Raw genomic sequence first — 15,920 nt, 5'->3', positions numbered from 1 at the left:
AGAAATCTTTCAAGGCTATATGATCTAGCGGATGGGCTACACTGTGCCATGCAACCCACCCTGGCAGGCCCTTGCTGGTTTTACAGTATGACTTGTTCCCTGCTCCCTGCTGCCTGCGGGATCTACGGGTCACTAATGCGCCATTAAAGCACCACTTCCGTGTAGTGATACCTGTATGCACCCTGAGAACAACTCCTTTCTGCTCTGCCATTCACACTAAACTGTGGTGCCATGCTGCTGGGGATTTTGCAGAGAGCTGCAGGGATTGCACTGCCAAGCTATGCTGGAGCCTTTCTGGAACGGGGCCTGATGCAGCCATTGAGGTAGCCCACTGAGGTGGTGGGCAGTGTGGGCGAGGGATGAGGGGTGGCATTTGTGGACGAGGGCCAGCTGCTCCATATAAAAACTGGAGACGGTTTGCAAAAAGAATCGACTGAATGACACCTGGCCTATTAGGATCGTTGTCTTTCTAAATTTACCTGCCTGTACTCTCCGCCCTCTGCAACTAATCCAGAACAGGAATGTGATACTTGTCCTTGTCCTCAAGCCCTGGGATCGTATCTCTCCAGCTCTGAAATCTCTCCACTGGCTCCCAGTGGATGCAAGGATTAAATTCAAAACCCTCAGCATTGTCCACAAGGCTTTCTGGGGCCTGGGTCCGAAATACCTTCAGCTATCCCTCCGCAAATACCTCCCCTCTCGAGCTCTTCTCTTCACTCCTCTACCTACAACTCCCTCAGGGTCAGTCATTTCTCTAGGAAACGAGCTGTGGGTAGATCTCGGTCTTCGGCTGGGGCCTCCCTCTCGAACAGCCTCCCTGCCACTGTAAAACTTGAGGAGAACCATCACCGGTTCCGGAAGCACCTCAAGACCTTCCTCTTTTCTTCTGCCTTTGCTCCCCCTCTCCCCTGCTGATCTGTTCTCTCTTGGCACCGTGCACCTGGCCACCCTCTGTCCTTCGGGCCCAGGTACCTGCTCATCCTGCCACCCTCCCGCACTGCCTCCAGGCCACCCCTTGCACTGGGGTCTGTATCTGTACCCATAAAGCCCCCCCCTTTTTCTTCCTGCACTTATCAGACCTACCCGGTCTGCTGCCTTAAACCTAGCACTTGCAAATTGCTGGCTGCATTACCACTGTTTGTTGCCTTTATTATTTATTTATTGTTATTTATCCGTTTCTCCTCTGCGTCACACTTTCCACTTCTCCCCCCGTCCATGCACTTTTCCCCTCTCCCCCTCCCATGAACTTGCGCGTTCTCAATGTCACTGGGCCTAGTAAGATCGGTGTTTTGTTCTCCCCTGTTCCCTTCCCTTGCCGCACCTTGAAACACTTGTGTATAGGCGCGTTATAAATGCCATATAATATCATATCAAAGACTGGCAACCATAGAAAACATAGCTTCTGCTGTGCCCACATCTGCGGAATAATGACTTTTGAAACACTGGACTCAGTCCTAGACCCACAGAGTGGCAGATGTTCCATACAATCACACAATTGCCCACTGTGATGAATCCTACAGAACCAAACAGCCAGTCAATGCGGCAGACGAGGGCATTAGCAGGGGAGGGCGAGAAGGAAAGAAGAAAAGAAAAGGAGGGTCTTGAGGAGCTTGCAGAAATTAAGGAGATCCGGCATACGCCTGAGGGGGGCAGGGAGACCATTCCAGAGGGAGGCTGCTGCGGAAGAGAGACATCTAACTCCCACTCTTTGCTTGGAAAAGTGTCTGATCAGCAGAGAGTTGGAGCTAGAAGACCGAGGGGCTCTAGCAATGAGACATTTAGGGGGAGAGTTGGCTGTAGCGGGGTCCCAGGCCCCAGAAAGCCTTGTGGAGGGTCTTGAACTTGATCCTCGCAGCAACTGGAAGCCAGTGGAGAGATTTTAGGGCTGGGCTTGAGGCCAAGGATAAGTCTTGCAGACCTATTCTGGATTAAAGGGGGCAAAGGGAGGATAAAGGCAGATTGAGGAAGAGGCTGTTGCAGTAGTCCAGCCTAGAGAGGACCAGAGCTCTAGAGACAATGGCCCTCATTACAGGTCCGGCGGTAACCATGCCGGTAAAACCGGCATGTAGCCACCGGACCCGTAATGATTTACCGCCGCCTGACTTGCCGGAAACACTGGGGCATTACAGCCCCGGCGGTCCGGTAAATCAGGCAGTGGTTATTGTTAATCCCCATTCACACTTGAGTCCCACAGGACTGAATGGGGATCACGGAAGCACTGACACCGTTAAAAATGGTGCCGGTGCTTCTGTGACAGTCTGCGGGCGGGTGCTGTTCTACCCTCCAGGGCATACCTGGCGGACAGAACGGCACCCGCCCACAAACTTGTACTTTGCCGGTCTGGAAATAATGGTGCCGGTAAGCTTACCGGCACCGTTGTTTCTGGACTGGCAAAGTTGTAATGAGGGCCAATGAGTTTTTGGGGGAAGGTGAGGAAAGGGAGAGTGCCTCGGAGGAGGTGCAGCTGATAGTGGGCCTCCTTGGCAAGGTCCACGATGTGAGGAGAGAGAGGAGTCAAATATTACACCAAGGTCTTTTGCCTCACAAGAGAGTGAGGGGAGGGGACCCATGGACGGTGGCCAGAGGGTAGGAGGGAGCTGCAGTTCCAGTGGGATGAGACGCAGAAGTTATCCTTTAAAAAGGGAGAACCTTTTAAAGTTGCCAAAGCATTTAATGGCCTATTGTTGTTATGTATTTGAACCACATATAAAATATGTGGCTAGAAGCACAAGTGACAAAACATCTGAACAAACCCTAAGAACAGAAAGAGCATTCAAGGTATTTAAGGAAACAAATCCTCCTTATTCCCAAAGGTATAATGGAAGGGAATTTAAAAATGTTGCCTTAAATAAACTGTCTTCCTCGTGAACAATTAATTCTGAGGGTTCATCCCTGAATACATTTAAAGGGAAATAAAAATAAGATGTCACCAAAAGAAACTGTATAGGTACTGGGACCAGAAAGAGGGCTGAATAGGCATGTTGCAGCAGTAGTCAGGCAATTAAGCCTGACAGCCCACACCTGAGGAAAGCTGAGAGGCTTAAAAGGCCTCCTCAGGTGCAGGACATTAGAAGGAGCTGGAACTGTGGCGGGAGTGTATGCAGCAGTAGCAGAAGGAGAAGGAAGAACACACAGTGTTGCCAATCCAAGCAGAAGTGGGAGAACCAAAAGGATGCCTGGACTCTAATACAGTAGATTTCACCTGCTTGTCTGGTGTGGGTCATCTTCCCGCAAACTCTGAGGTGGTTGCACAGCGGAAGGTGTGAATGAAGACTGCCTTTCCCGAAGTGAGCCGCCTAATTGCAGATATTGCACAGCAGGAAGCGTGTCAGAGATCGTGGCCAGAAGTAGCTGTGGAGCCGAGAGTCTCAGAAGCGAGAGGAGCTCCTTAAATGCATGGCCGGAATGGAGACGCCTTCAGCGAGGAAGGGTGGGGGTCCAAAGTGAAGCCAGAAGTCGTAGAAGTTGTGCAGCCCGTGGAGAAAGGAACACAGAAGCCGTGAGTTTAACCAGACGTTCTGATTCCTTACGCGAACACTGTCGGCAACAGTATCCAGCTAAATAATCACTTGCGTATGAGTAGACGTGATGCAAAGTTGATCGTTGAGTATTTAACAATGGAACACTTGAATTGTAGCACTTGAGTGTGATCAGGTATTCTTTCACTCGTGTAAAGAGGAAACACAGTGAAACTATTGTTGAACTTAAAAACGTGTTCAAGCACAGAAAGAAGTGGTTGTGTGTGCCTAATAAAGATTACAGGAGGAAGAGTGACCTCTGAATCTTTAATAAAGCATTCAACAATTCTAACAAGAGAAGCCAAGTGTTTAAACATTGTTATTACAAGTTAGAAGACTGTAGGAGTGGGCCTTTGATCACCGTAACCCAAAGCAGGCCAACCTTTAAAGAGTAAGTGCACGCTTTGTCCGTAAAGCAAGTTTAATGTACAAACGGCTAGGAGGGGTTAGATGACATCAAAGAGTCAAACTAACCTGTCTCCCTGAACCACACAAAGAACATGCATGTTATATAATTTGCAACAGTTAAAACACTACTAGAGGTTTTGTTACTAAGTCAACCCCCCACACATGATTGGTTAAACCTATACAATGTAACCACATCCCCTTCAGTTGCCACACTTCTTATTAAATACATTCATCTAAGCACCATCTCCTCTTTACCTTATAGGTGCATGTTTCATATTTATACTACACCCCTCTCCGGGGCCTTTCCATATTTGGTCATAGCCCTATCTCCTAGTTACACAGTTTACACAACTTACAATTTCAATCATCAGAGATTCCATCTGGTTGGAAACCTTTACCCGCTACTTGTGACGCACACGGCTATTCAATGGAAATTCCATTGATGTGAAGAGGAGGGGAACAAACACATTTCCTTTTGATCTATTGTTGCTGGTTCTATCGCCTAAACATATTGGTGTCCACAATTCATTCTAAAATATGCGACTTACCATGCCAGCCCACATGGTCCCAACCCACAACTTGACAACTAAATTGAAAATTTATGATCCATCGATGCTCCTTTCCCTGCAATCAACCTGCTTCAGGTTTAATTGTCCGGGCCTAAAATCCAGCCCTACCAGGTGTCTGGAATCCTCAGTGATTCAATAACTGACTCCCATACACTTGCAGAGATTGCATCTCCCCTTCACAATGCACCAGGCCATAAAGAGGCCTGCCCGAAACTGACCATCTGATATTCATCGCAACTGCTACTGCATTTCCCCCAACCTTGTAAAATCAGGTTCTCAGTCACACAGCATTCAATTTCCCAACAAAGGTTTTCAGCCAGCACAATAACTAAATTATCAGAGAACTATACATGTATGTTCAGAACTACCGCATCCTCTCACACTGATTTTCCCAATGCATGCGAATCTCCTACCTCGCATGCACATGTAGAGCTCCTCGCTGCCTGATTGATAGGCGCCTTTTGGCTCGACATACCTATATTGCGTTTATATTTTATCAGCAGTTTTGAGATTTACCTTGCTCCAGCAACCAATATGGCGCGTGTAATTCAAACTTCTCTTTACCCGTGGGACCCTTATCAACTGCCCCAACGAGAGCAAGCATTGCCCAAGCCAAGAACGAACAAGATATTTCCCTAATTAAGACAGAAACCAGCCAAACAAAGCTTATAAGTAATTGTCCTGCATAACAGTAGGCAGAGGGATAAAGGCAAGTTTGGGGAAGGGAAGCTTGCTACTTCTGATTGTTCTTTGAAGTTGATACAACCTACATTGGCAATAGGAAGAAGAGAGAACAGTGTCCTCATTTTTGGGTTGTCATTGTTGTAGTGAGTGGCAAAGAGGCTGCCCCTCTGGAAAATGAATATTCAGAGGAAGAATGCCTTGCTTACTTGAAGGTGTTCAAGTACCCGAAAGTGAATCTTGTCATAACTGAAAACGGTTTAGAGTCAGAAACTACTGAAGCTATGGTGGTGTATTCGGTTGTCAGTAGATTTGAGACTTCAGTAGCACAATCGAAGTTGGAATACTACGAGGCAGAGGAACAGACCCTCATGGTGAGCTCTTCTAGAAGTGGCTCAGAGTTGAATGTTGCTGAAGTGGAAGTAGAAGTGCTGTGATGTTATCCTGACAAAGCTACCTGCTGTGACTCATAATCTTATAAAGAAAGACGTAATAAGTGTTAACAAATAACTGTATTTCATGAACATTTGCAGAAGTTGTATTTACTTTAACCTAACCAAGAATTGTGGTATTTCTTCTTGGACAGCTGGAAGTTATGGCACAGCTTTATGGCTGGGAATGTCATGGATGTTATTTTGATGAAGTGGAAAGTCTTTACTTCACCAAGAAGAAGAGCTTTTCTGGTTGAAGTTTGATTAACAGAACTTTACTTTGACATTGAAGGAGCCAAGAACTGAAGTGAGACTTTTACAAACACGGATTTCCTTGTTTCTTTTTGTTTAACATTGGAGTTAGAGCGACTGTAAAAATCATTGTTGATGTTATTATGAACTGCCATATATTCCTTTATGTATTTGATGTTTAAGTGTGAGCACCACATATCCTGTATTAGAGCGTTTTCCTTTAGTTTTGATAGGAAGGGAAATCCTGGTCAGAGTATGGATGAATAAAAAGGCATTTTGGTAACATTCATGATTTAATAAAATGGCGCATTGTGATAAATCATTCACAAATTGAACTTTTGAAATGATGATATGATATGATAGTTTATTTATAACGCGCTTAATACCCAGAGGTTTCTAAGTGCGGACCCAGGGATCGAACCTGTGTTGCTCCGTTTCATCTTGTTTCCAAGTCGAGCACGCTGCCGCTGAGCTATCCTCCCGGGACACAATTAGCTGAAGGATGGATAGCTATGGATGAAGAGTGAGCCATCCCATATTTGACCTGCAGTGTAGTTAAGTTGATATGTTGTGTTTTGTTAGGCAGGGCTTGTCTCAATCTTCACCTTCCACACAAACCCATATCACATTACTTGGACACACCCACACTCTTTCTGCCAATTTACATTAACTCTGACCTGCAGTGAACTCTATCACATACTGGGACTCAGATCAAAACCATGTGCTCCTTCCCTATCCATCCCACTACTAGCCTGTGCCAACAGCTGCTTCAGGGTCAAACATGTGACATGGAGCAGCAGCACTGTGATGGGCTAGTGGTTGGCCGATCCAGCACTGGGTCAGCCGCTTGCGCCACCGGCATTAGTGAAATGAGATTTTGTGAGACTTGGCAATTATTTTACAAATTAAGCACTGGTCACCTTTTAAAAGGAGAGAAGATTCATCTGAATGTTTGGCAATGGTAAATCCGATTCCACCTGGACCACAAGGTTTTTCATAATTTTCTCAAAGAGCAACCAGAGGAATACACATCACACACAACATCACTGGTAATAGCACCATTGTGTGTAAGAAATGTGTTGGAATAAACCTGAAGCATAACACTAATATAGTCTGTAGCAAAATTGGCAGTGTGGGGACTTCACCAAGGTGGTGCCTAGACTGATGGAAACCCACAAATATCCCAAAGACCTGGACAACCTCCAACCCAGAAATATCCCCCTCACACTATGAAATAACCCACCAATGATAACCAATCCAGAAACTAAGGAAGAAAACAGGCTGCTGCTTGTTGATCTTCCCTCACATAGAATGTACTTTAAAATGTTAGGTTGTGCCTAGCTCTGAGCCATGTTGCTGCGTTACAATGGAACATAGCAGTAGAATGCAGCAGTAAGCTCCAGCCTGGAATGTATTCTTTAGAGAGAACGGCAGTTGATGATGGGCAATGAATTTGATGCAGCTTTGCACAAGCTTGACTTATATTTCAATGTTAAAACAAATACCATCCTTGAAAGGTACTAATTTGGAGTAAGGGGGCAGGAAGAAGGAGAGACAGTAGAGTAATACCTAACAGCTTTGCGTCATTTACCACTCGCCTGTAAATTTGGTGAAAAATTGGAAGAGCATATTAGAGATCAGTTTATGATTAATCCTTGCAACAATAAAATAGGGGAAGAGCTGTGGCTCAAAGACGAGCCAAAGTTGGATGAAGCAGTGACAGCTGCCAAACGAGTGGAGCACTCAATGGCATGTGTGGCTAAACTTAATAAAAAGGAGCATAAAAATAACTCCAGTGATATATTGAAGGTGGGGGACCAATTGAAAGATCCAGGTAAATTAAGGAAAAAGAAGGGTAGAGTGGGTGGGCAGAAATATCGTGAAAGTGATGATGTAAAAAGGGTCAAATAAAGGAGCAGAAAATGGAGGAAAGACTATGTTTTCGATGTGCCAGTGCAAATCATTTTGCCAGTTCGCCTGTGTGCCCGGGAAGAAAAGTAACGTGTTCCAAATGCAAAAGGACCGGCCACTATGGCAATTGTCACAACAATGATGCTATTGGGGGAAGTAAAAAAGTGTTATATATCAATGAAGAAACACAACAGTCATCGGGCAATGACAATGAACAAGTAGAGGTGATTACAGTTAACATGGTTAGATGTGTTGGAGACGATGAATGATATAGCCCATTTGCATAAATAATGATGGAGGGGAGGAGTGTTTGAATGATGGCAGATTCTGGAGCTAAGCTGTCCTTGATGTCTCGTGATGTATACGAGAAAAAGGTGGTGGCAAGGTTTGTGATTTGTTACCCTCTGACAAGAGGACAGGAGGATATCATTTGAGAAAGAAAGATAGCATTGGATATTTTGTGGCGCACTTGAAATTCAACAGTAGAGAGACCTATGGTAAAATGTACATCACCAAGAATGGTAAAACATTGTTGGGGTGAAGGGAACAAAGAGGTTTGAAAATAAGGGTGGATCCCGATATTGAAGAGCAAGAACTACACGTCAGGGAAATATGTGAATTGGTAGAGATTTTTCCCAAAGTGTTTTCCCAAGGAATAGGGCACTTGAAGGGAATGAGACATCAGATTGTCCTCAAGGAAGGGAGTTTTACTGTTGAGGCAAAACTGCGGCCCGTGCCAATGGTGTTGAGGGAAGGAGTGAAAGCAGAATTAAAGAAACTGGGAGATCTGGGTGTGATGGACCCTGCAGTGATTGTGGAATGGGTGTCTCCATTGGGGGTTGTGAAGAAAGGAAATGGAGAATTAAATTTGTGTGTGAACTTACGAGAACTCAGCAAGTATGTGGTGGCTGAGAGGCACCCTCTCCCTAACATGATAGAGATGCTAGCAATGATTGGGAAGGCAAGATATTTTTCAAAATTAGATATGGCATCTGCTTACCACCAGATTGAATTAGATGAACGGTCTAAAGGATTGACAGCTTTTATCACACATGAGGGTGCATTGCATTTTCGCAGGATGCCCTCTGGACTAGTTTCTGCCTCACCAGTCTTCCAGAAGGTGATGGATAGGTTAAAAGATAAATCGGATATCCACTGTTTCCAAGATGATATCCTTGTGTGTGTAGAAACATGGGCTAGACAAGAGGAGAATGTGAGGAAGATTCTAGATGTTTTAGAAAAAAGGGGGATAACATTGAGGGTGGAGAAGTGTGTATTTGGAAAGGAAGCTGTTGAGTATTTAGGGCATGAGATCTCTAGTGACGGACTGAAACCCAAAAATTACATGATGGATGGCATCAAGAAGGTTACGTCCCCAACAAGTAACGGAGAGTTGCAATCCTTTTTGGGGATGATAGCGTTCTATCAGAAGTTTGTATACAACTTTTCCAACAAAATTGTAAAGATGAGGAGATTGTTGAAGAAAGATGTGCAATTTAGCTGGGACACAGAATGTGAGAAGGATTTTCAGGGAATTAAGGGCGAGATTGATATTGCGAGGCCCTTTGCTATGTTCAATACTAGAAGAAGGTGCATTGTTTCTGTGGATGCAAGTGATACAGGAATTGGCGCTGTGTTGACGCAGGTGGGACAAGATGGTTGTGAGGTAAATGTGACACGTCCCTCAAGGGTGCTAAGAGGAGCAGAGAGAAATGACTCGGTTCTAGAGAAGGAGACTCTTGCATGTCACTGGTGTGTGGGGAAGTTTCGTAATTTTGTATGGGGTGCCAATTTACCATTATAACTGAGCACAAGCCTTTGAAAGGAGAGTTGCTTGTTGGGTGGCCAGAATGCAGGGTCACACATTTATTATGGAAGTAATTCTGGGGAAAGAGAATGTATTGGCAGATTATGTGTTGAGGCTAGGTGAGAGTGAGGAAGGTAATGAGTTTGCCCCTAGGAAAGATACCATTACTGATACAGTATTTGTGACACATGAAGGTGTTGAGACTCGTGAGGAGTGGTTAGATGCCTTGAGGGAGGAGAAGGAACTCAGGAGAGTTATGCATTTACTTGATGGGGAAGAGAGAAGTCTATGGGAAGTGAGAACTGAATTGAGTAGCAAAAGGGGAATTTTGTACAGGTGGGATAGGGCTGTAGTGCCAAGGAAGCTGAGGAGAAGGTTTGTGGAAATTGCCCATGAGGGTCACATAGGAGTGACAAAATCTAAGGCGGTACTGAGAAATACTATTGGTGGCCTGGGTTTGACTGAGATGTAGAGAGGATGTTGGGAAGGTGCTACGAGTATGAGAGTTCGGGTAAGGGTTTTGTGGCCCGCCAGCAACCAATGATGGTGGATGTGCCGGAAAAAGTGTGGTGTGATCTGGCATTGGATATTCTTGGTCCGGTTGATGTTGGTAGTGGACGTGGTAACTTCACTGTAATTGCTGTGAATCTGTTTTCTCAGTGAATTAAATTCAAGATTGTGCAGGACATCACGGCTTCAGCTATGTTGGAGTTTTTACACAATGTGTTTGATAGAGAGGGATTGCCCACTTCCATTTTGACGGACAATGGAAGGCAATTTGTAAGGGATGTTTTGAAGAGTACTTTAAATGTTGTGGGGTAAAGCACAAAAGAACGGCAGTATATCATCCAGAGGCTAATGGAGAGGTGGAGAGAGTGAATCTCTGTGTGATGGAAGCTGTGAGGATAGCTGGTGTGTGTGGGGGAGATAACAATGTTGCTGTAAGGGAGATGTTATACGCTTGGCTCCCCATGCATCTACGCGTGTGAGTCCTTTTGAGCTAATGAGGGGAAGGAAACCCAACACCCGACTGTCACCCCCTTGGTTGAGTAGAGCATGTGACGCATAACGTGTTGTCGAAGATTTGAGGGTGACAATGAATGGGAAGAAGAGTGAATGGGTAAAGAAGGTAAATGAAAAATCAGGGAGAAGTACAGAAGTGCCTGTGGGTGATTGGGTGCATATAAAGAAGTGTCTTATTAGGAGGAAAGGTGATTTGCTGTATTCAGATCCGATACAAGTGATGGAAGTGATGAGGAGCGGTGAGAGTGCGTGGAGGTCGGGTGTGGAATTTAGCGAGAGTGGAAAGGATTAAGAGTGTGTAAATAGTTTGCTAAATGCCAAATGCACATCTTAAATGTCAAATGCACTTCCGTGCTGTTTTGAGAAGAATTCCAAGTTTTCCTATGTGCATAGTTGATGAAAAATGTTGTAGAAATCAATTGCACACCCGTGCAATTGATGAAAAATGTGAGAAACCAATTGAACAACCGTGTTTTTATTTAGAAGTATTCCAAGTTTGCTGTGTGCACGCTTTTTCTAGAGAAGTGTTGTATTAAACCTTTATGCTGCCATTATAAATAAGGGAGGGAGATGCGTTATGTTGTTCCTAGCTCTGAGCCATGCAGCATTTTCTCCATCTTTGCGGATACTTAGAAATACCATTTTCTCCATGAACTCAGTCGAATGTAGGGTGATTGCACTTTCAAGCCTCTCATCATAATGAGTTTCCACTGCAATATCTCTAAAATTTCTTCCAACTGATTTATCGTTTTTTTAAACTCATTGTCTGGTAGCCAATTGGCTGCAACCTTTTCTTCTAACAGTGCATGCTGTTATTGACGAGTAATGAGGCCCCTTTAAGAGGAAGGAGACTGGGGAGCGAGGGAGGGAACTGGGAGGGAAGGGGAAGGGAGGGGACAGGGATTGCTGCCACCTATGCGTAGCGGGACACATGCTGTGGCCGGAAGAGGCGACCAATACTGGAGGACAGAGGCCGATCAGCAGAAAGAACGACGTCCCAACAAAGCCAGCAGTGAGGAGGACTGCATGGCCGGGCTCAGCTGAAGGCATCACTCAGAAGCAGACGTAAGAAGGCTGACAGAGGCAGCCAACCTGAAGGTTAAGTGGAAGCAGCTGACTGAGGGAGCTGGCCTGAAGGAGCAGGGGAGGAAACCGATCCGAAGGAGAAGAGGAGCGAGGACACGTGGTCAGCCGACACCTTGCAACGGAGGGGAACGATGAGATACCACAGATGTCAGTCACAAAGAAGTCATCCACGGTAAGGAGCCCGGGACTGAGGATTATGTGCGCCTGCAACACCGAAGCCCAACACGGAGGCGGGCGTAGTCGAACAGCGGCACAAAATATGATAACGCACCTACAGAATAAAGGCTGCACAGTATCTCTCACAGGCCGTAGCAAATACATCACAAGGCCTTGTCTCACACGCCCACTAGAACGCGAGGAGCCAGTCTACAACTCCCAAGGCTGCGAATATCAAAGGCACATGCACGCCCGTGCATAGAGTCGCCTCCACCACATCCACATGTGGGCGCACACAATGACCAGTGTGCCCACCCTACAAACAAGGGCAACAAGAACAACACACGACCTATGTATTGAGGCAAAACACCAGACCATGTGCTATGCCTGTAACCCAGCCCTCACCAACATACCTTACGGACAGCAACAACCCAACGCGCTGGCCCACAAGCAGAGGAAAACATACAGTGAAGAAGCACTAGTGCAGCGTGACCAAGGTCAACTCACAGAGAAGAAAGACAAAGGGGTGGTGGACACACGACAACACACCCAAAACTAAAGAAAGAAGCAACCCAAAGAGTCACACCTAGGATAGGATACCAAGGAGGAGAAGCAGAAGCTGTGGCACAGATTGTGTCAGGAGTAGTCCCCACAAATCCAGTGACATTCCTACACAGCCCAAACCCTTTCACCCTAGAACCACAGGAAGATCAAGGCCAAAGATGGCAAGAGTGGATGGAGGAATTCGAGGAGTTCATGAGAGCGGTAGGGAACCAAGATGCGCCCAACAAACTGGACATCTTCACGAATCTGGTAGGGAAAGAAATGGAAGGTATTATAAAAACTATCCCTTCCCAGGAAAAGTCAACATACCAACTCCTCATGGCTGCAATAAATGGGAGACTGGTAGTCCTCCCTACCAAACACTACGAAAGATGCACCTTCAACCAGTGTGCACAGGCACCTTACGAGACAATCGGACAGTTCATACTACGCCTCCAGAGGAAGATAACTTACTGCGACTTCGCAAACTTCAGTGATGACAAGGCCATCAGACTAAGGGTGCATATCATCGCAATTCAGAAAACACCTGCTCAAAAAGCCCCTCCCTCTGAAGGAGATAGCAGACCTTGCAAGTGTGTATGAAAGAATTGAAGCACAAGCAGCCACCATTGAAAACCCAAAGAAAATGCACGCAGTGGCTGCCATAGCTACCAACCAGTGCTCCAGATAGGATTTTGGAGTGAGAGTATTTTACTCCCAATTTTTACAATTAAAGAGTAAATCCAATTTGAAGAGAGTAAAAATGATTTTCCTCCTTTGCAAGAGAGTAAAAAGTGTCCGACAACTATCCAATTTGAGCGTAAAATTAAAACTTTGTTTGAAAACCAAAGTGACAAAACAGCTGCGTTTCAAAGTGTTCTAAATAATTTATTGCACCTGTGGAAAACATTTTCCCCACACAAGAACCTTGTAGATGCATACTATCCAGCTTCCACTTCATGACACTTGGGCACAAACTCTGTTAAGAGTTACTACAGATGCCAGCTAGTTACATCGGGTGATTCATAAATCACGTTTCTCACTCTACCACCATCACTTCTCTGCCTCTCGGGCCTACTGTTGCTGCCTGGCACTACCTGCCTGACATCCCATGTTTTTGCTCCATCTCTTTGCTACTTTGTTTCTCACACTTTCTGATGCTCTGCCTCTCACCCTTAAGTGTTGCAATGCCACATTTTGCAGTCTGTTTCTCCGCCAATCTGCCTCTCCCATCTCTGCATTCTACTGTTGCTTTTTCTCTCCTATATCTCACTGTATCGGTTGATATAACTCCTCTGACTCGCGTATCATTAATCTGGCTATATCTGTTTTTTCATTTTCTTGGTTGTGGTTGCTATTCCATTTGATTATCATTCTTGCACTGTCTCCTAGGTTATTGGCCTGGCCTTCTCTAGTCTTGCTTTTCTATTTCCATCTCTCCCCACCTGCTGTTGGATCTGCATTTTATTTTACTGTCTGCAAATGTCTCTTTTGCTCTGCTTCTATCCCTCATTCCTATTGTGTGTGTGTCCTACTATAAACTCAGTTTCCCCTCTCACTTTCTTTGTTGTCCTATCATGTAGCTTTTTGCTCTCTCTTCCTCTTGCTCGAATTCCTGTTTTGGATAGTCTAGTATGTCCTCTGTCCCTTCGCCCCGTTAGACTTTTAACATAGCACCAATAAATATCCAAAGAGTTGAAAATGCCTTTTCTATGAAAAAATATAGTGCAGCTTTACCATTTGGTGCTCATTTTTAGATGTGTGCAACTCTTCATTTGGCCATTCGGCTGGGAATTATAGACTTAGAGGTGTGTCTGACCAGATGCAGCACTTTCTTGAATGCAGATGCTTTACCAACACTGTATGCCATTACAAGTACAAGAGCCCATATGAGATGTGTGATCTGAGCCATTACAGGTATAGCAGCCCAAATGAGATGTCTGTTCTGAGCCATTACAAGTATAGTGGTCCTCATGGGATGTGCATGTTCTACTGCTGAGCCATCACAGGTATAGCAGCCCTGATGAGGTGTGTGTTCTGAGCCATCACAGGTATAGCAGCCCTGATGAGGTGTGTGTTCTGAGCCATTACAAGCATAGCGGCCCTGAGGAGTGTGTTCTGAGCAATCAGTGAATAATGTATGTGTATTTGATGCAGATGAACTATCTGCTTAGAAACCAATAGGATGAGACCCCTGCAATCACCTGTTGCCATCCCCGTTGGAGGATTTGCACTTGTTATGATCAATAGCAGTTTCATATATTGCAACTGTATGTTCTTTGACCAATTGTTTTATGAAATGTATGAAATGCTTGTTCTGTTCTGGGTATAAACACTGCAAGATCTGAAGACCTGGCTGTTTTCGTGAATAGCGCATGGAAGGTATACGACGCTGTACGCCGTTAGCCTAGTCTGGAGCATCTCTAGTTTTTCTGTTTTTATGTCTCGTCTGAGCCCTAATGCCCAAAGGTCCAAGAATGCGCATTCAAAATATTTTTAAAGTAAAGTAAAGACTTATGTCGAATGATATGATAGGTTATTTATAACACACTTAATACCCAGAGGTTTCTAAACGCGGACCCGGGGATCGAACCTGTGTTGATCTGCGTCGTCTTGCTGCCAAGTTGAGCACGTTGCTGCTGAGCTGTCCTCCCGAGACGAATATGAATAAGATAAAAACAAATAGCGATGTAAGGTACCTACAGAAAGAAGGTACGCAAGTGGCATCACAGCCAGTAATATTGCTCAGCGAGTTTGGTGCTCGCAACAAAGATCTGTGTGCAACCCCCAGGTCGAATTCTGGAAGGAGTTCAAAGTGTGTCCTGCTTTCAGCCCCACCAACGTCATACTGAGTAAAACTTAACAGGGAAATTGTAACATATACTGTCATAGTGCTTTAAAGTGGGCATAATGCAGCATGAAGCGCTACCAAAAGCCAGGGTGTAAACATTCTAGATAAGTAAAACTTACATGGTATTATTAAATGGAGTCCCGTCCTCCCAGTACCATCCTTGACCCTCTCCTTTTCTCAGTCCAAGCCAATAGTCCTCTGAGCCCTTCAAACGATTAATGGTTTCCTGCAATTAAAAATGCAAGGTAGTTTAGCAGTACTGTTAATGTAAAACGAGACAAATTCAGCTTGTGTCCAATTCCACATGCAAACTTCACTCTCAAGGAAGCGGGGATCATGGCTGCTGAGGTGCTCACCTACAGCTCCCCCCTCTCAGACAGCCCCTGTGAAAGGCGGATCTGCACCACTAAATCACAGAAATACCAGGGGGTGATGGAGCACTGGGCAGAAGGTGGAGAGGTGTGGTGTTAAGAGGGGCCTCCATTGATAGCATCCATCTATTTGCACGAACCCAAAGCATTAGATATGGAGCTGCATTGGCTTCAGGCCAACCTTACTTGCCAATCAGCATTATCTTCACCCCCCCCTCTCTGAATGCATATCAGCCACCATGATCAGTTCAAACATGTTTAATTTCTATATTAAAGTATGAAAACAAACCCAATGAGCCACACTCCCAAAAAC

General features: G+C 45.2%; 1 protein-coding gene across 3 annotated transcripts in view; it reads right to left on the bottom strand.

The window, feature by feature from the left end:
* The window catches only part of LOC138580143 (early activation antigen CD69-like), a 267,208-nt gene that overhangs the window by 19,819 nt on the left and 231,469 nt on the right, over positions 1–15,920 (bottom strand). For all 3 annotated transcript variants that reach the window (XM_069650462.1, XM_069650461.1, XM_069650463.1), the window contains exon 5: positions 15,356–15,462. In XM_069650462.1, the coding sequence (XP_069506563.1) occupies positions 15,356–15,462 (107 nt within the window). The remainder of the gene's footprint in view (positions 1–15,355; positions 15,463–15,920) is intronic.

Source organism: Ambystoma mexicanum, chromosome 3p (assembly GCF_040938575.1).
Source record: "Ambystoma mexicanum isolate Mex_15411 chromosome 3p, UKY_AmexF1_1, whole genome shotgun sequence".
Taxonomy (NCBI): domain Eukaryota; kingdom Metazoa; phylum Chordata; class Amphibia; order Caudata; family Ambystomatidae; genus Ambystoma; species Ambystoma mexicanum.
The sequence above is the reverse complement of the archived record's forward strand: the minus strand, read 5'-3'. Positions and strand labels throughout refer to the sequence as shown.